This window comes from Lepidochelys kempii, chromosome 16, assembly GCF_965140285.1.
Source record: "Lepidochelys kempii isolate rLepKem1 chromosome 16, rLepKem1.hap1, whole genome shotgun sequence".
NCBI classification, from domain to species: domain Eukaryota; kingdom Metazoa; phylum Chordata; order Testudines; family Cheloniidae; genus Lepidochelys; species Lepidochelys kempii.
The window spans coordinates 11113974-11134456 of NC_136395.1; the positions used below are offsets into that span (position 1 = coordinate 11113974).

The 20483-nt window shown below is 51.2% G+C and overlaps 1 protein-coding gene across 2 annotated transcripts in view; it reads left to right on the top strand.

Moving 5' to 3' along the window:
- STXBP1 (syntaxin binding protein 1) overlaps positions 1 to 20483 on the top strand; it is a 66704-nt gene that overhangs the window by 12693 nt on the left and 33528 nt on the right. For both annotated transcript variants that reach the window (XM_073314007.2, XM_073314006.2), the window contains exons 2-4: positions 14340 to 14389; positions 14995 to 15076; positions 18492 to 18568. In XM_073314007.2, coding sequence (XP_073170108.1) covers positions 14340 to 14389; positions 14995 to 15076; positions 18492 to 18568 — 209 coding nt within the window. The remainder of the gene's footprint in view (positions 1 to 14339; positions 14390 to 14994; positions 15077 to 18491; positions 18569 to 20483) is intronic.

Sequence of the window (20483 nt, forward strand, 5' to 3'; positions counted from 1 at the left end):
TCTGCTTGTCCCTCTAATCTGTCATCCTGCCCGTGAGTCAATGGGCATCAAGCTGTGGTCAGGACTTGCTCGCTAAGTGCCAGAAACAACACCTCCCCCACCCCACCCCGTGTTTAAATGCACACGTCAAGAGCATTGGTTATGTTGGACATCAGGCTTGCTAGGGAGACTGAAGCACTTGAGCACTGGCCTTCTGCCTCTAAGGTACCAGAGACATGGGTATTTGAAACAAATCTCATGCTTCAGGGTATAGTTTGTGGGGTCAGGAAGGGTTTCCAGCCTCCTCTCTACAGAAGATTCCACAATTGCCCTGAAGAATGCCGATGGATTCTTTGCCTTCCTCTGAAGCAGACACTGGGCTTCAGAAATCCTCTGCTCGTATTGGCTGGCACCAGAGGCTGTCGCAAATCTCAGTGGGCTGATCTGGTGCAGCAGGGCCGGTGCTAGCTCAGCCCCACAACGGGCAAGGAGTAAATAAATCTGAACAAAATCGCCTCAGCCCAAACCTGTGAGCTGCTTTCAGCCGCTTGTGTAACAGACTAGCGCTGCTTGGGCAAGTCATGGCACCTCCGTGCCTCAGTTTCCCCACCTGCACAACAGGGATAATGGTACTGAACTCCTTGGTAACGCGCTTTGAGATCAGTGGATGGAAAGTGCTGCAGGTGAGCTAGGCATTGCTATTGTTGTTCTAGACGCGGGCTATGAGCTTGGGCAGCGGCTCTGGTGCCATGGACTGCATAAAGCAAAAAGGTGCATTCTATCAGGGGCCATGCAGCAGCCAGGGGAGGGCACTGAACAGCTCAGCAGCCCTACCAGAGCTCAGAGGCGCACTTTTAACAGCTCCCTTAACTAAGGAACTGGTGGACAGCAAAGGCAATTTATGGAGCCTGCCCTAAACCTCTGACCAAGAGCTCTCACTGGGCAGGAGATGTAGCATTGGATCTGATGGAACTGCGGGCAGACGCCACTCGGATGGCTCACGGCAGATCTTCGAAGCCCAGGATCAAACAGACTGCAGCTTGCTGCAGAGCTGGGGGTGGTGGAGGAGGAGGAAACTGACTGCAGGGTACTGAGGCTGGCAGTTAACCTGCCAGAGACAGCCGCCCATCCACAGCCTGCAGGGCCTGGGGCAGGTTGGCAGTGGGGACCTGCGTGGCTGCCCTGAGAGGACTCTGCCGGGGCTGCAAAGCCAGAATCCCTCACCTGGCCAGCTTGTTCTCTCTAAACCTGTGCGTTCAGGGGGCTGCTCTTGCCAACCCTAGAGCACCACTGACAAAAGGAGGGTCAAAATGGCTCCTGCCAGGCAGCGCCGAGCCAGAGGATAAGGAATGCCAGCAATCCCCCTCTCCAGCACCCTCCCATCAACCAGCTCCAAACACGGCGATGCACCTTAGCCCTTGCAAGGAGCAGGGTGCCGCTGACGAGCAAGTCCCAACAATACCCCAGGAGCAGCCAGGGGTGTAGTGGCCTTGGCATCCCCAGGCCTGGGTACTATCGCATGGGAGCCAGAGGCCCTTGCACACAGGACCTGGCAGCTACTCTGCTGCTGGCACTGCATTCTCCGCTCTGCTGGCTCTCGGCTGTATCCCAGGTTCAAGGTCTGGCCTGTTTCCTCAGGCACCAGCTGTGAGAGCCGCTGCAGTCGGAGGAGAAAGGGGCTGCAGGCAGGGGTTGGTTTGGGTATGCAGAAATGGGCCTGGCCATAGGTGAGGTGCGTGGGACCCTGTCCTTTGCACAGGGTTCCTCAGAGCCTGAATCACTGCTAAGACAGTCTTGTGCCACCTCAGATCCCTTACCAGCACCCCCCACGCCCTGGGCAGTGCCAGCATGTGGCAGCCCCTCAGTCCTGGTGCGATCTGCCAGCCCAACCATGAGAAGGTGCCCAGCCGCAGTGTGGCAGAGAGAGGGCTCTTGGAGGGGAAAGACGCTGCTGACTCCATCTGCAGGCTGGGCAAGGCCTCTGCCCACACAGCTGGAGCCCAGCCATCAGCCAGACGCCTGCTCCGGGAGCCACTGCAATGCCAGGGAAAAATACTGCAGCCCAGTGCTGCAGCAGCAGCTGCTTTGTGAGAGGGAGAGGAGAGTCATAGTTGGAGGCCGGCCCTTTGAAGGACAGGATCATCCTCGCGCCCCAGCAACATTAGGGCCAGCGATGGGTCCCGGAGTAGTGAGTTTGGGTTCAGACCGGCCAAGCTCCTTGGCACCCAGGGGAAGAGAGGGAGGGTAAAGGAGATGAGATGTCCCCTTTTAGATGAGCCACAATCCCTGCTGTCTCTCACATGCACAGAGACTGGATCCAAGCCCCCAAGCTGATTTCCAGCCTCCTGCCTCAGACACATCTGCCCTTTGTGTTTCCCAGCAGCACGCACAATGCTACCGGGGGCAGAGAAATGGTGGTGGGAAGGGATGACTCAGCTTGGTGCCGGGAGGGGGCGTTATTGTTTCTGGACCAGAGGGAGATGGCATGTGTGACGGGGGAAGACATTTCTCCCCTGGCAGTTTGTATAAGGCTGGATTTATCTGGAACCCATTGAAGAAGGAAATCCCCTTTACCCCCAGGTCGGGCCAGATTTGTACAGGTATTCAGGTGGCTAATGCCTAGTGGGATGTTCACAAGTGCCCAGTGCTTATCTAGGCACCTATATACGCCTTTAAAAGTCTGGCCCTAAGGGACTTGGTCAAGGTCACACAGTCTGTGGCAGAACAGGAACTTGAACCTGGCTCTCCCAAACCCAGGCTAGTACCCTAACCCCAGGACTATCCTACGTCTCTGTAAACCCAACAAAGATCTGAATAAAAGGTGGTTGCAAATATATATATTTGAACTGATTAGTCTGATCTGGCACGTGGGTTCTGGGGCATCTTCAGACAGGATGTGGCCGTATCCCGTGCAGAAGCCACGGAGCGATAGTTAATTCACCTCCTTGGAAACCCCAGATCATGGCCTCCTAAGCATCCGTTTGCCTAGAAATCTGGAAAACCTCACGGTCTTTCTCTGCTTTCGCCTCAGCCATTCTGCTAGCTGGAGTTGCAAACAGTATGGCCAGGGGGTCACCTGGAAACCATCCTTTCCTCACAGGTCAGGTGCAGGAGGAACAGTTTGTGGTCTTAGCTTCAACACGCCTGTCCCAATGCCCAAGCCCAAGGGGTTTCTCCTAGACAGCAACTCCCCTGCTTCTAGAGCAGGCATGGGTCACAGCTATTACCGTCCTTGCTGCTGAGGCAGCCCCCAGCCCCACGACTGGGTTGGCTGGAAAATCCTTGCAGCAAAGACAGGTGCCTGAGATGGATTCTCTGAGCCTAGCTCCATGGCTCTGGTTCGCAGAGATTTCTGTGAACTTTTTATCCACTTTGGGCCCATGGGGGCAGAGGTTGCACCTCCTTGAATCTTGGGTATGAAGGAGATGGAAAACCCCAGGAGGGACCCAGCTGAGAAGGCAGAGACTCCCCACCTTGAGTATGCTTCCGCCTCCTGCTCTAGATCTCTCTCTGCCCTCCAGACCTGGCCTCACTCACAATCCAGACCTGCAGGCTCGCTCAGTACCCCCAGAAAGCCATGCTGCCCCGACCCGTAACAAACCCGCCCATGCTGGGAGCGCCCAGAGAAACCTGTTACAGCTTGATCTCTGGCTAGCTCCTTTTTAACCCTCGCCCAGCCATTGACCTTGCCCAATGCGGCGAAGGTAGTTACGCCTGCACCAATGCAGAGCATGGCCCCTGATACTCACATCCTTGCTCCTTAGCAGAGAGCCAGCTATGAGCACGAAGGGTCCCTTTCCCCAGCTGCACAGCCCTTTGCTATCATCCACCCCGGCAGGGTAGCTGAGCTTGCTTGCTGCTAGCAGCGCATCTAACAGTTCTGCACTTCCGGGTCCCCAGCAGCATCTGATCCTCCCCCACGGAAACAGATTGAAGCCGGTTTCCTCTTTGCTATTCAAGGGACAGAGCCATCCAGGAGCCAGAGGCCTAACATGCAGAACCAGGGAATCCTCTCCCCTCACACAGAGCACTGTAGCAAGGCGAGACCCACCGCTGTGGCATCTCCTGCTGGTTACACTGGGAATTAGCTCTTCCAGCTCCAGAGCGCCTGCTGCTGGCCAGTCTCTCTCCTGCTGTCACTACTTGTCTTACCACTGGCATCAGTGTAGGCCCCTTGTCCCCCCTGGCCTGCAGTGCCCCTTCTCTGGAGTACTCCCCCACAGCAGTGCCCCCACACTCAGGGTCCTCCCAAGGAACCCCAATCCCACCTCACCACACCAACCCACTGCCAGTCTTCATCTAGCCCCATCCCTCAGGGGCAAACTGCAGTCTGAACTGGCCACTCATCATCAGCAAAGGGGTTAAACCCCCTGCCCCTGCCCCTGCCCCTGCCCCTGCCCCTGCCCAAGAGAGACTACCTACCTTCTGGCCCTGCAGCCCTTTTATAGGGCCCAGCCTGGCCCTGATTGGCTGCCTCCCAGCCTTCTCTGATTGGCTGTCAGCCCCAGCCCTCCCCAAGGGCTGGCTTTTAACCCCTTCTGAGCCAGAGCAGGGTGACCATCCCGCTACAAGCACCCACTGCATCTTATCCAGCCCTGCTTATATGCAAATACTATTGAAGCCATATAGCAGAGCGCAAGGAGCGTGAGACCAGGACGGAGGAGACCAGGATTTATTCCTAGGTCTGCCACTCCTCTGCTGGGCAAGTCACATTACTGCTCTGTGCCTCAGTTTCCCCATCTGTAAAATAGTGATAGTGCCCCCCCCCTTTGCAAAGTGCTCTGGGATCTACTGAGGGCAGGAGCTAGGTATTGTTATTGTTGTTCCCAGGATGTGTTCAGTTTTTATTATTGTCAGCTTCATGGTAGGACCTGTCCCCCTTTCACACTTGGATCAGGTGTATTAGGGTGGGGTGGGTCATGATAAGGATACCAAATATTTGGCTTTTGACACAGTTCATCAGGCTTTTTAACATCAAGTGCCTTTAACTGCATTTGAAGCGGTTTATGCCGTGTGTGTGTGTAGCTTTGTAAACGGCATTGTTATTTCTGGGTTTGGTATTAAAGGGAAAGATCCAAAAATGAATGGGACATAAATATATTGGAGGCGATGGCATGCGCTAGAAATGCTTGTCTGTGAACGTCTGTCCCCTGACTGGGACGTCACTCAAACTGCTGATCCCCCCACCCTTCCCTCCCGTTTCACAATTCAACAGTTCTGATAGTCACAAGCCAGGACAGGTGATTTTCCCCAAAGGCCACGGTCGCTTGGACATTACAGTGTTGGGAGGTCTGCATTGCAATGTGCTTCCCCCACCCCCCAGCTCCTGCCCTCAAGGGCAGAGATTCCCCTACAGCTCCTTGGGAAGAGGCAATACGCTCTGACCTGCTGCACGCTCACCACCAGGTAATAAACAGCAAGTGCGTGTGAGAGGGAGGCGAACTGGGGTCTAGTACCATCTCTGCCTCTCACGCTGGGGACCAGGGGAAGGGCTTTTCTTGCCATAGAGGGATGGGTGAGGTGCAGAGAGTGTGAAGTACAGGGATAGCTCCCTCCCTGCTTATTACGCAGGAAGTCTCCTGTGGATCAGTGCATTTATTTCGGCTAGCATATCAAACCGTAGCGTGCCGTCCCCTACATAGCCCAGATTCCCACCTGCCCTGGGCAGGAAAGCCCTTTGCAGGAGCTCAGTGTTATTCAACGGAAGGCACTCTGCTGGGGATGGACTTTGACAGTCCCAGGGCCGTAAAACATACCTCACGGCTGTGCCAACAGGGAAAGAGAGCCCCTATCCCTTTCCCACTGCAGAGAGCTCAGAGGCCGAGATTTGCCCATCCAGACTCTGCGAGGAGCTCGGGAAGCCAGAGCATAGCAGCCTGGCCCCAAGGGGAGGCATCCCTGGTGCAGTTCTGTCTCCAGCACGTTGTTTGATGCGTGCCTAGATCCAGCCTTTAACATTTAGGAGGGAGAATGGGCTCTAACCCATCACAGGGTACAGCTATCAGCGCCCGACTCCCCCAGGGAAGGGGACATCTCCAGGTGACTCTGGGGAAGGCGCTTGTCGTACATGGACCATAGAGCCCGCTGCCTGAGTGACTAGACCTAAGGAGATGTTCCCAGCTGTGCCCTGCAGCAGCACAGACAGCCGGAGCTTGCCCAGCAGACTTTCCTGTGAGACTGAGCTGCAATGGCTGATCCAGTGGATAAAGGCGGGGGGGGGGGGGCATCCAGAGCTAAGGGTCCTCCTGAGAAGCTCTCCCACTGAGGCACTTCCATCTCCAAAGTCTTTTGTAACCTGAGCCTTAAAAAGTAAATAATCTGCTGAGGTTAGTCCTGATGAAATCTGCTGAGCTCAGAGCCCTGGAGCCCAGAGAGTGCTCTACTTCTCCACAGGAAAAGATACATCACAGGTAACACACCGGCTAATACAGCTACAGCACGGGTAACACACTGGCTAAGCGTCATGACCGATGGCTGGTCCACATGGAGGATGGCCTGCTACTGCTACCAGCTGATGGAGTTACTCCTTGAGCTCAAGTGGCAGAAGCCTGTACTGTGGTAGTGAAGGTCCGGGATTTTATCCCTTGTGGAAGAGCATACTCACGGCTGGTGCCCCTCCTCCTGGCTGGGCGCGGCATAGCAGCTGCTCTTTCCATTCTAGCGTCCCGCTGATGGTTGCTGTCATCCCACGGTAGTCTGCCTCTTCTAGGGACCCAGCCCTCCAGCCAGGCTGTGATTTAGTTCTACCCCTTCCAAGGTCACAAAGTCCAAAACATGCGTCCAATGTCCCTACCTCTGGTCTTTGGACCCAACTCTGGGCCCCATGGCCATTTCACCCCTTTGGTCAGAGCGTTCAGTGGTCCTTATCCCGCTCTCTGGCCCCATGTAGGGGAACCCAGGCCCTCCCACTACACTAGGTCTCAGTCCAGCAGCCACAGTCTGCTCTGCCAGTATCCTTGCTCCCGCCTCCCTGGACCTCTTCCTACCCGCAGCCTCTATAGTTCAGCCTTCTCTCAGGGCCCGGGCTCTTCCCTGGAATCCCCCAGTAAATCCCAAGGCAAAGGTACAAACTCTACCCAACTTCAGCCCTCCTCTGGCTTGACCTTTCATCCCTCTTACGTTTCCCTTGCTGTCCTCCACTGAACACCTCCCACGGCTCTCTCCCCGGAAGTCCAGGTCCTGGCCTTTTATCAGAGCTCTCCCCTAGCCTTCTGTATACAGGAGCAGATCCCAGGGCCAACTCTCCCCTAGACATCCTCCTTCACCCTCCCAGTCTCTCCACTCTCTAGTTAGGTTGCTCCCTGGAGTCCCCTTTTGCTTTGTACCAACCACCCAGCTCCTCCCCAGCTGGGTTTAGCCTTAATTGGGCCTGGCCCAGCCCCCAAGTGCAGCCAGGTGAGCAAATTGGCCTCGCTTACTCCCATTAACTCTTTCAGAAACAGGATGGTGTGTACCGGGGATTGTCATAGGTGCACATCAAAAGGGTGAGGCGGTTATTCAGCCACCTGGCCCAGGCAGCTCTGGGCCTCCTTGCTTCAGCTGCCCACTAGGGCCACATTTTCAGTGATGTGGACACTTGCCCACTAGAGACTGGATGAGGAGCGCTAATTTACTGCATGTAAGCCACCAGGCAGTCACTAGATGGGGGTAACTTTCAGTCACTGCAAAGAAGATCTGGGTTTGAACCTGGGGCCCAGGGGAGTCCCTGGAGATGTCATAACAAATTGTTAGCCCCTGTCAATGGGGCAGAAATATGTCTCTGGGCTGGCCAGGTCTCCTGATCCAGGTGCTTGGTTTGGAAGGCCCCTGTCTCACTAGTTGGACATGACCCCTAGAAGATGGTGTGATGCTTACACAAATTCCCCCTAGCCTCTACCCCCTCACAAAAAAGCCAGGCGGCCTGGGGTATAGAGTCCCCATGACTTCTGGGATGAGAGTTTTCCCAGGCCAGCCCACAGGCAGAAAAGGCTTCTGAAGAGACAAGCAGATAGTGAATGCATCCAGCCTACATTTAAGTCCACTAATTAGGGGAAGCCAATTTTTACTGCAGGCCTTCTATCAGCAGAGGGAAATTCCACAGAGAGCCTGTAGGCTTTACTTCATGGCGGTTTCATTCACCGCCTTGGGGCCTTGGATTGACACTGAACGTGTCTCATAAGTGCAGTACCTTTTCCTGTCTCCATGTAGTAATTAGTGAACATCTCTCCATCTTGGACCCCCATGACAACAGTATCTGAGCACCTCACAACCCCAGGGAGGTAGGGCAAGGCTATTGTCCCCATTGTACAGATGGGGAACTGAGGCACAGATAGGCTAAGAAACAAACTGAAGGTGACACAGGATGTCTGTGGCAGAGCAGCGACTTGTACCCACATCTCCCAAGTCCCAGGCTAGCAACCTAGCCACTAGATCATGCTGCTATCCCCTTCTCCGGAATGGCATGAATCCACATGACTCTGTTCAGGGCTAAGCCCAATGCCGGAATAGCCAGGGATGGAAAGAAATCCAGGCTGCTGATGCAGTGACAGAGCTGGGTGTGTGGATCCATTGTGGGGGCAGCAGGGTATACTGCAAGACAGGACTTAGGCACATGGGCAGGTGTCTGTGTGACTTGAACAATTTATGACCGTGCTATGTCTGGCATTACCCAAAGCACTGAGTTCCATGCTTTCCCAAGCGCTAACAGCCACCAAACTTATTGTTTCAGAAGTCCTATCAAATAGACTATTGCAGTCTGCAGCGCTGGGATCTTGGCATCAGTAAAGCCAGCACTTCCTATTGCTTTATTGCTGTGAATGCATATAAAACATTATCATAATTCATTAAAAACGGGCTTTATTTGCCATACCATTGTCATTCCATGCAGTGTTTTACAGCATGAATACTACAACTGCGGTGGGCAATTGTGGAATATTTTTACAGATCTCTGTGATTCTAGCCTTCCACTTATATAGCACCGGAAAGCCAAAGCACCTCAAAAGCAGGTATGATCTATTGGGGCCACTACCTAAAACCAAGCAGCTGTTTAGCCGGTCACAGTAACACTGCAGGGCACAAAGTGAAAGATTCTCTTTTATACCTGCAATTGGATGGGGAGGTTAGGGTTTATTGACGTGAGTGCCAAAACTCCCATAGATTTCAAGGGTGCAGGGAGGTAGAAGCTATACGACAGATTTGGAGAGTCTTCTTGTTCTGGGCCTCTGTTTTCCGTCTCATATGAAATAAGGCACCTCCAGTAGCAAAGTGCCCCCCCGGACTCAGAGGGGAGAGGCCCAAGCTGGGTGACTGCCAGATTTTCCATTTTGTGGGAAATTCCGTGAGTTTGAAAGAAATTCAATTCCAAAATGTAAGGAAAGAAAATAAAAATTGGAATTTCCTGTGAAATTAAGTTCTGAAAAAAGAAATAATCTTGGCTTGATTGAGATGTTTCCATAAAATCAAAATGTTTTGTCCCAATTTCTACTTTTAAAAAAAATATGATATAATGTTAAAGATTGAAACAAAAAGTCATTTCAAAATGGAAAATTGGAATGTTCCACCCGGAAAAGGTCGAAATGTTTGGGACGTTCCGTTCTGATTTTTTTTAAAATGAAATTTGATCCAAACGGGCGTTTCTGTAACGTTTCATTTTAACGTGAATCAGCATTTTCCAAAGTAATAAAACTTTCATCAGAAAATTTTCAGCCAGCTCTAAAGAGAGCCCCCTCTGCCCCATGCTGGTGCCCTCTGGTTAACGCCCATCTTCATGCCAACCTCGCTGAGCTGGTCTGCTGGAGGCATGTCTCACCTATCCTAGAAACAGCTGTTCTTCATTATATAGATCCGTAAGGCTAAATTGTGGCGTTGAGGCCACGTTCCAACCCAGAACTGGGTACATTCCAGATAGTGAGTGAGTGAATGGCACATATAGTTTGCCAACTGTTCCTTTGGGAAGAAAGGCCAGTGTAAGCCATGACTTTTCCATTTATATGTTAAAAAAAATTACTTTTATCTAGGACGGTCTTGTGGTGTTGCTCCCCCCTGCGCTCCTTCTCCCAGAAAATGGACAGAATTCCTTATTATCTGTAAAGCAGACCGTTTCCTGTGGTTCCTGATGGGCTTTAACCTGGTGCTTTTGTCTGGAACGTGTGCAGTATGTGCCCATAGGCTACCCACTGCCTGTTGACTCAAAATGAAAGCTAATAAATATATATATAAATCCAGAGGCCAAGGATTTCAAAATTGATTTTGGGTGTCAGTTTTTCAGAGGGCAGGTGATCAGCATTTTTAAAAACCAGGCCTCTTTAAGGTTTCTTGCATTGGGCACCCAAAATGACTAGTTACTTTTGGTTCTGAGCTTTAGTTCTTTCTAGTCCTCATTTGGGGCTTGATCCGGCAACCAAATAAGCATGTGTGTAATTGACTCACGTGAGCAGTGTCATTGAGGTCAGTGGGTAAAATTGTTCACCGTATTAAGTATTTGCAGGGTCTGTCCCTTAGTGACAGACTTCTGCCCTGATTTTTTCATGTACCGCATTTAAAAAAAAAACCACACCACAGGATGCTGAATTCTTTATTTAGTTTTCCCACTCTGAGATTGCATGGGTAGCAAAACCCTCTGGGAAGGAAAGGACAGAGAGAGGGAAATGACAAACCATAAGGCTTATGCTGCCTTTCCACCAATGTTGCACTTTAACTGTACTTTCTTTTGCTCTGGTTTAGCTGTACAGCTCAGCTGCGTATCTGAGTTCTGGGAGGAACTGATTGGACTGGGGGAGCTGCGGGGGAAAGGAAGTTTTTAGGATAGCAGGTGTTCTGGTTCCTACTAACATGCTAGCTAACTGTGGAGTAACCTTCTCTCGATTGCTAGTCCACATGGAGGATAAGATCTGCTACTACCTGAAGGGATAACTTCTTTAGCCCACCTGGTAGTGGCTGGTGCTTTTGGTGCCAGGTTCTCTCCTTGCTGATGGTGGTAGGGCCTGGCTTTCACGGACGCATTGCTAAGAGCTGGAGAGAGCCTTTCTACTCAACCCCCTCCTTTGCTTCCAGGCATAATTTTCTTGAAATACGATGATTTGGGCTGAAACGTTTCATGCTTGGCTTCGGGCCAGAAGTGAAGAGGGTTTGGAGCTAAGTGCTGCTTCGGCAGAGTCCCATTTGAGAAATTGCCAGAAGCGAGGGGAGGAGGAGGCAGAGGATGAAGAGAAGAGGCAGGGGGCAGGGACTCGAGCATCTAAAAGTCAGAGTGGGGCCGTACAGCCATGACTAAAGTGAGGTAGCCTGGACAAGGTGGGACAGAAATCCAAGTGCATGGCCAAGAAAGACAAAAGCTGCTTAGCACAGGGTGTGAGGACAGACCCCCTGAGCCAAGCGGTTGGAAAGGCTGATTCTCAGCCTCAATAGCCAAGAGTGTTTTGGGGAAGGTTAAAATGTCATTCCCCCCCCCCACCCGCCCCACAGCAGTTTGGAGCTCAGGGGCTCTGCCGCTCAGACAATGGGGGTACCCCACAGCTCCCAACTGCCCACTGCGGGCTGAAGTCACAGAGGTCTCTGGACGTCATGGATTCCGTGACTTCCGTGACCTCTGTGACAAAATCGTGGTCTTATTCATCATCCACTCACGCGCTCTCTGTATGACTGTAACAGGTGCGCAAAGGCAAGTCAGGCCCTGTGGCTAAGGTAGAACCCAGAGCAACCTGGGATGGGACATGCCTGGAAGGTCCGTTGCTGCTGACCCGCCTTAGCCCTAGAGCTTGGACTAGTGGTGGGAGCCCAGGCGAGGCAGATGCTCCAAGGGTGAAAGTGGAGTGAGCCTGGCGTGTGAGGGTCCGTGTGATGTTGTTGCCTCTGGTTGCGTAAGACAGACCTAAATGGGAGGTGAAATGCGATTGCCAAGGATTATAAGGGAATGGCTCAAGCTGCTTGGTTCTTGTTTCTAAAAGGGGCTCTAAATCCTTTGTTGTTTTCTTCGTGCGTTGGATTAGAAAGCTCCAGTCGAGCGGGGTGGGTGAGCAGCGCTCAGGCCTGCCTACTTGGAGGCTTTTGCTGCTCGAGTGTTTGCACAGAGCAGGCCTTCAGCTGCAGGAAGCTGGGTTCGAAGCCTGTCTGCATGGTTAAAAGGGAAAAGAGGGCAAGGGTAACAGGGAAATCCAGTGCCTGAAGAATAATGGAGGGTGGAAACTCATCTGGCCACCTGCCCTCGAGGCCTGTGAAATCTCAGTCCCCGGAAGAGCCCCTCTTTGCCGAGCAACCACTTCCCACAATGGCAGAATTTTAGCAGCCCTTTTGGCTACTGCCGTTACCAGATTTTACTGTGTTTAGGTGAGTTCTTTCAGGTGATCAGGGCAGATTTGGGGTATATGACAGGGACACCCCCCCTCCCCGCCAGGACTGACACCAGGATAACTTCGGTTGCCCTCCTGATGTCACTATGAACTGGGCTATGAGCTTTCTGAAGGCTCTGGAATACCCAGTCTCACTTGGGACCTGCTCCAAAGCCTATTGAAGTCAATGGGTGTCTTTCCATTGGTTAGAAGGGACCGCAAGGGTCATGCTGTCTAACCCCCTCCCAAGATGTAGGATTTGTTGTGACGAAACCATCCAAGGCAGCTGGCTATCCAGCCTCCTCTTGGAAACCTCCAGTGAAGGAGTTTCCACAACCTCCCTAGGTGTCTGTGCCATTGTCCTACTGTTCTTATAGTTGGGAAGTTTTTCCTGAGATTTAATCTAGATCTGATCTGCTGTAGTTTGAACCCACTGCCGCTTGTCCTGCCCTCTGGGGAAAGAGAGAACAACATTGTTTTTATGGCAGCCTTTCAAGTGTTTGAAGAAGGACCTGATCCAAAGCTCACAGTGAACTTCTGGGCATGACGCACAACCCATCCATTCTCACAGATCAAATCCCCGCAGCTACCCTGCTCCAGCCTTTCCCCGTACAGCCCCCGCGCTAATGGAATGGACGCTCCCCTCTTGCTGCCTCAGACTACAGCTGGTCAGAAAAATTCAGACAAGACACTTTTTCTGGAAGGGGGGATGAATTCTGATTTGTCAGAATCGAAATGTGTCCTGGAGATGGTTTGATTTCGATGAAGTTCTGATGGAGCCCAGCCTCCAGGGAGGTTTCCATTGGACACTGCCTGGTTTCCTGCCAGGTTACCTGCCTGGCTCCTCAGCAGCCCATCTGGCAGGCCAGGGAGCTGGCAGCTTGGCAAATCCTGATTCCCAAGCTCCAATGCACACAGCTCCATGGCAGTCGGGGCTTCCATGTTCCCTGGCTCTGGGTGCAGCCCATCAGGTCAAAGTCAGGGAGAACAGGGCTCTGCAGCTTAGTGGACTACCTTGGAGCTGGGCTCCTCCAGCATCCACAGCTCCGTGGCTCCATTTCCTTTATGGGAGAATTTCAAACTTTTTTGTTTCGGTCCAAATCAGAACCAAACCCGATTTCGCAATATCAAAATGAAATGGGATGATCTTTCTCTGCCCAGCTCTACCTGAGACTGCAAAGCTGCTCAGGGTGGGGGGGGGGGCAGTGGTGTCTCTCTATTACAATAGTCCCCTATCCCTTTCCTCTCTCTTCTGCTGTCTCGGTCAGGCTGCTTGTCCTGCTGACTTGGCATGTCCTGCAGCAGCATCTTTGTGTTCCCACAGTTTCGGAATAAATGACACTAACACTGTCCCAAGGAAAGGAGCACAACTCAAGTGCTACTCATTCTCCCCTTGGGCAGGATGGATGCAGATGCCCAGAGTGCGCGAACGGCCCCGATACAGGCTGCCTCTGGAATTGCCGTGAGCCATCTCTTACCCTCGTGACTGATCCCAGACACAGCAGTTAGAGGTCACAGCCTGGTTCAGAAGTGGTTGTAGCTCAGATGGTGTAAGAAAGTCTCCAGCAGGGAATTCACCCCGTCTTCCGGCCCTTCCACTTGTCATTCACACAGACCCACCCACTGACAAGCAAATGCCATCCCCTTAGACACCACCTCTGGGTGGGAAGCACTTTAGAGGCAGTATCAGCCACTGACCAGAGCACTGGAGTGGGACTCAGGAGACCTGGCTTCTATTCCCAACTCTGATACTAGCCTGCTGGATGACCTTGGGCAAGTCCACTTCCATGCCTCAGTTTCCCTACCTGAAAATTGGGGATAATGGTACTGACCTCTTCTGTGAAGTGCTTTGAGATCTGTAGATGAAAAAGCTGGGTATTATTGTTATTATTATTCCCTGCATGCAAGCAGAGTATTGATCAGTAGTCGCAGTGCAGACCAACCGGCGCTGTTGCGGCCAAGGAGGATGAAGCTAGGGGAGTAACAGGGGCCAGAGCCCAGGACCCTCGGAAAGCTGGTGTGAACTAACATCCACCTTTTCTGTTCCTTTTGCAGAGATCATGCATGACGTCATCAGGAAGGTGAAGAAGAAGGGCGAGTGGAAAGTAAGTGGGGGACAACAGAGAGAGGTGGAAGGGGGCAGGCAGCAATATGGAGGAAGGGCTTGGAAGCAGCCTGGGAGTTGCTGGCCCAGTGCAGGGCAATGCGGCACGCTGGACGGATGCTAAAATTGCCAAACACGATGAGTAACGTGTAGCACCAGCCCTGCTAGGGATTCTGCTCCGGCTCTGTGCATCCCTCCTTTCAGTGCTGGCCAGGGGGCTGCGCTGCGGTCAGTTTGACATATGAGGACAGGGAGTCCAAAAGAAAATGGCTGAGGAAAAGAAAAAGCCGTCTCCTGTCCCGTTTGCCAAACAAAGGCCAGAACTAGCAGAGGGTGCTGCAGGGCATGGCGGTGGGCCATTGGCAGAGGTCTGTGGCAACCCAGAGCTGGTGGTTAGAGCTCTAGGGGAAGCTGCATGGCGGCACTGAGATGCACCGGCAGAGCAGCATGGCAGAGGCCTGCGTGTGGGCCCCTTCGCTATGCCAGGCCCAGTCAGGGTCACTTTACTGTCCGAAGCACCGAATTACACCAGGTGCATCCTAACGCCTGATCCCCCCATGGCTCAATCACTGTGTTCCTGCTCACTCAGTCTCTCTCCTGCTCCAGGTGCTGGTGGTGGATCAGCTCAGCATGCGCATGCTCTCTTCCTGCTGTAAAATGACCGACATCATGACGGAGGGGATAACAAGTGAGTCCCGTGCCCCCTGACACTCCCTTTCTGCTCCTTAGATTCCAGCTTCACCACCAAAGTCGGCTGGCACTGGGAGGCAGGTGATCAGGAGGAGTTGGGAGACCAGCATCTTCCCATGGCAGCTTGCCTCACTCCATCCATTGCTCCCATTTTGTTCTGAATCAGCTGCAGTACTTCAATCTGTCCGTCTCTCCTGGACAGGGCTTTGCCACTGGGCCTACATCTCTCTCTTAGCCCCAGTCACACTGAAAATGTTCCCATACAGCTAGTGAGTTTCGAGCTTCATTTCTTCCCCAGATGGCCACTATGCCCCTGAATAGATCCACTGGGCTGACTATGCCAGTGTGACCCCTTAAACCCAGGAGGCAAATGGACTGTGAGTCTCTCTCCCACTGAACTATTGTTACTAAGGATATCTGTATGGCAATATTGACGTCATTCCCACAGGAAGCTGCAGTATTCCGTGGTAACCCACTCGGTTGTATGTCAAAGTCTCAGTGTTTGTGGTGAGATTTTTCACACACTTCCCTGAATGACTCACCCGGCTGGGATAGCACGAGGAGCTTGTCTCTTGGTGGTATTTCAGTCCCTGGTTGCTGGAAATACCACACATAGACCTGACGTCATTGTACTTCAGCCCCATAAATAGCTCTCGGTGGAATTTACAAAGCCAGCAGAAAAAAATGTAAAACACAGCTATGGAGCCATTCAATTGACTGGCGTTTGACCGAAGGATGCTGGTTTTTATGGCATTTGCCCCAACACACAGCGCTATTGCAACGTGACAAACATTGGATCTGGGGCCTGATTTTCCTCTCCCAGCAAGTTTACACCAGGGGTAACTCCACTGACTTCAGCCTGGGTGGGTCCTGCTTTACACCAGGGCAAGTGAAAGCAGAACCAGAACTTCAGGGTGCGGGTGATGGCAAGAAGCTGTCGGAGCAAGGGGAACTCCCAGTAAAACAAAGATCCTGTTATGGGAGTGCCCCCAGAATAGCGACCAGAGAAGGCTCAGTACGTTCTGAACAGCACAGATTGGAAGCCAGTTGGTGCAGAGACTGCCCCTTCATTCTGTGCACGTACAGCGCCTAGCGCAAAGAGGCTCTGACCTCTAGCAGAGGCTTCTAGGCAGGAGGGCAATGGAAATAATAATTGATAATAATGAAAGGCCAAATCCAATAGGCCTTACTGGGCCCATTGAGGCTAATGGAAATTTTGTCCAAGAAAGGACAAAGTAAGTTATGACCTTCAAGGTATACTGATAGATCCACCAGAGTTCCTGGGGGATGTGGGGTGGGAAGCTCTAGATTGGGGGAGGGGTAGTTTTTTGGGGGGGCTGCAAAAGTCTTCCAAGCAGATTCTTTCTGATGTGTTGTGAGGTCTGACCAAGGTTGTTTTGATCTTGACAGAGTCATAGAAATGTAGGGTTGGAAGGGACCTTGAGAAGTCACCTAGTCCGGCCTCCTGCACTGAGGCAGGACCAAGTGAACCTAGACCACCCCTGACAGGTGTTTGTCCAGCCTGTTCTTAAAACCCTCCAACGGTGGGGATTCTACAACCTCCCTTGGAAGCCTGTTCCTGAGCATAACTGTCATTATCGTTAGAAAGGTTTTCCTAATATCTAACCTAAATCTCTCTTGCTTCAGATTAAGCCCATTACTGCTTGTCCTACCTTCACTTACAGGGCTTCATTCTCCTCCTGCACCACACTAGCTCCATCAGCATGCAACTCCAGATTTACACCAGCATGAGTGGGAGGAGAATCGGAACCAGATAGCAGTTGCCAGCTGCAATATATATCGGTCCTAGTAAATCCGCAGCTGGCGTAAATTGCCACAGTTCTACTGAAGTCAATGGAGCTATGACAACCTACAGTAGCCTAGGATCTACCCCCAAGAACAGCAGGTTGTGGTCCAACATTTGTTCAAATGGCACCAGGCCCTGAAGCTTCAGTGGTTCTCCGGAGGTTTGGGCTGGTACTATTTCCTGCCTCGTGATTTTATTTTTCATACAAAAAAATTGGATTTCATCGCTAAATAGTCCCCAGATCCAGATCCTGATTTCCCCTGGGCTTCTGCCGGTGCTGAGGGTCATTTAATTGCAGAGGGCTGGAAGGATTGGGGTAGCTCACATGGGAAAAGGAACTTCTGCAGCTCAGCAATGCAGGAGGGTCTATGGAAGAGGTTGTTTTGCAAGGGACCATGTGGCTCAGGGGACTGGTAGCCAGATACAGAACTTTACCGTGCCACCGGAAATGGTCTTGCTGATTGAGAAAGTGTGTGAACTAATGCACAACTGCTCATCCACTTTAAACATATTCCCGTGTGAAACACGGACCTGTTATCTACAGCACATTAAATAGCTTGACAGTTTCCATTTGTGACACCCGTGACAATTGCTGGACATCAAGAGGCAGGGCCAGGTGTCCAACATGTAAGTCTGGTTTGGGCTGCTCATCTGATTTGTACCCTACTGAGATGAACTGGTCATGTAATCTGCATGTCTGGTATCCATCTATCAAAACAAATTCTATATTTTGAATTAAGATCTGGCAACAGTATGCGTTGCGTGGAGGGCAGATAAAACACTTCAAAGATACTCTGAACAAAATTTGCACAAGAGGAACATTTTTTACTCGAACTTCGAGCAGCTGGTGACTAACCCCATTGCATGGTGCCACACCGTAAGAGTGATTGGCCACAACTTCAAGAAGAACCATCTTGAACAGCTGGAAGCCCAGCACCACCTACACAAACAACATGCAGGCCAATCAACACAACCAGTTGACCCTCCCTGGATAAGGATGAGGTTCCTTGGGGGAAGCTGGTACATCTGCCTCTGGCACAGTCTTGTGCATGAACGGAGGATTCCACTCTCCAGAGCATCTTTCACAAGCATTAAGATTCAAGGGCAATAGTAATAAATACATTTTAAAGGATGGAAAGAGCTATCACAAAAAAATCAACCCTTAAAAAAAAAGGGTTCTCCAGGACAGGTCCCAAACCCTACAGTATCCCAGCTGTGATGCTCTGAGCGGTTCCTGTACATCCTGCATTCAACAGTTGTGCTTTAAGGGGAGTGGCTGTCTTGCAGAATGGAGCAATAAGCACCGTTGCCTCTGGAGTTTACTGTCCCTTTGATCCTCCCCTTGGGGGCACTGTAGGAGCAAGCTAACGGCTGGGAACCTTTGTTATTTGGGTGTTGGGAGGTTGGTGGAATCACAGCTCTTCTGCCATTGGGACTTGCCGTGTTGGTTAGACATGACCAAAAACCAATTATTAGATAAGAGACTCCAGGTCACAGCGATATAGATCTATACACAATATCTAGCTATATACAATGAAAATAGGCAGCCTATCTCCTGTCACCTGCTGTACCAATCCCCTGTGCGTTGGTTGTGTTTCTTGTGCAGTTGTGGAAGACATCAACAAGCGCCGAGAGCCGCTCCCCACCTTGGAGGCCGTGTACCTCATCACCCCATCTGATAAGGTGAAACTCCAGCATGGGAGTGTCTTGTACCAGGGTCTGGCGAAAGCTAATCATGTTTGGTTGTAGCATCTGTGCTGAAGGGGTATTTGTCAGTGCCAGGACAAGAATGGATGGCAGTGCCCTATAAGGCACTTACAGGCATCAGCAATGATCCTTAGAGCTGTGCAGAGGAAGGACATTCAGTTTCACAAAAGATTTCAGGATTTTATTGGTTTTTTGTTTTTTGTTTTTTTTTCATTCCAATTTGGAACAAAGCCCCAAAATACCACAATGCTCCGCAAAAGAAAATTCTGAGAAAAAAGTAGTTTTGGATTGATGGAAACATTTCATTTCAACAAACACATGTAGTATAATACAAACTAAAAAAAAACCCCTCAAACCAAAAAGTGGTTACACAATGAAAACCTGAAATATTTCAGTCTGAAAATGTCAAACCGGGACGATTCAACAGGTTTGGACTTTTCCCCCCCCCAGGTTTTCTCCAAAACCGAAAATGTGATGAAATCAACATGATGTGGTGAAGCATTTTAATTGGGTTGGGAAATGATTCCATCTGCATTTTCCCATCCAGCTCTAATGATCATCTTATAATCAAAATCATGCTGTACCAACTGAGTTGCTGTGGGTCAGTTTAACCTCATTTGGGGGAGGATCTGAAGCCTTTCTGGCTAATGTTAGAATAGAATATCACAGGGCTGGAAGGGACCTCAGGAGGTCATCTAGCCCAAACCCCTGCTCAAAGCAGAACCAATCCCCAATTTTTGCCCCAGATCCCTAACTGGCTCCCTCAAGGATTGAACTCCCAACCCTGGGTTTAGCAGGCTAATGCTCAAACCACTGAGCTATCACATTGTCGTACATGAATATATTTTTCACTAGTAAGAGACAACTAGCAAAATTACAAGCATGTCCTACAGTGAAAGAGCTCTGCTCATGGTAGGTGGGTGAACCACTCAGCCGTGCCTTGCCCATGTCAGCTGGAACACCAGAGTCCTGAGCTTCATCCCAGCAGAATCCTGTCTGTGCACACGGAAATTCCCGATCCTATCACACCAGTTGCCCCTCTAATCCAGTTTCCTGTATCTTATTACACACATAAATGTTAAATCCTTTATTTGAAACTTACGATGCTCTTTGCTTTAGTAATAGCAGTGCAGCAGAGTAAGGTAGGATTGCACTGGTAGGACTTCAGTCATAGAATCATAGAATATCAGGGTTGGAAGGGACCTCAGGAGGTCATCTAGCCCAACCCCCTGCTCAAAGCAGGACCAATCCCCAATTTTTGCCCCAGATCCCTAAATGGCCCCCTCAAGGATTGAACTCACAACCCTGGGTTTAGCAGGCCAATGCTCAAACCACTGAGCTATCCCTCCCCCCCGAAGTCGTGGGAGCTTGCACATAGCAGGGGGCAGCCCAGGCCAGTTAGACTTCTAGCAGTGCCCAGCCAGAAACCCAGCACCGTGAGTTTTCTAACAGCAGTGCTGCGGGACTTCAGCAGTGTGCAGTTTATCACAGCAGTGCCCAACCAGGGTGTCGAGCTGTGTGAGCTTCTTCTCAGATGCCTACTAGTGAGAACCAGTCCTCCCCTCCCCTTGTGTCTGTAAAGTGGCAAGGTCTGGGGTGGAGATTTTCAAAGCCAGCCAGGGGATTTGGCCATACAACTGCCGTCAGAATGAATTCATCTCAACCTAGATCCTTTATCTTAACGCTGCCCCAAAGTTCCTTGGCACTTCAGCTCCTGAACGCATGGGACTGAAATTTACAATAGAGATAGTGTAAATATCTGTCTCCTAAGCTAATGGGTCAGAGCCAGCTGATGACTCCCTAGCATGGCATGCATTGTGATTATTGAGACCAGCCAATGCACCATCTGGGTTAAGTGTCTAATGATGCTAATCCTGATTTCTGGTGTCCA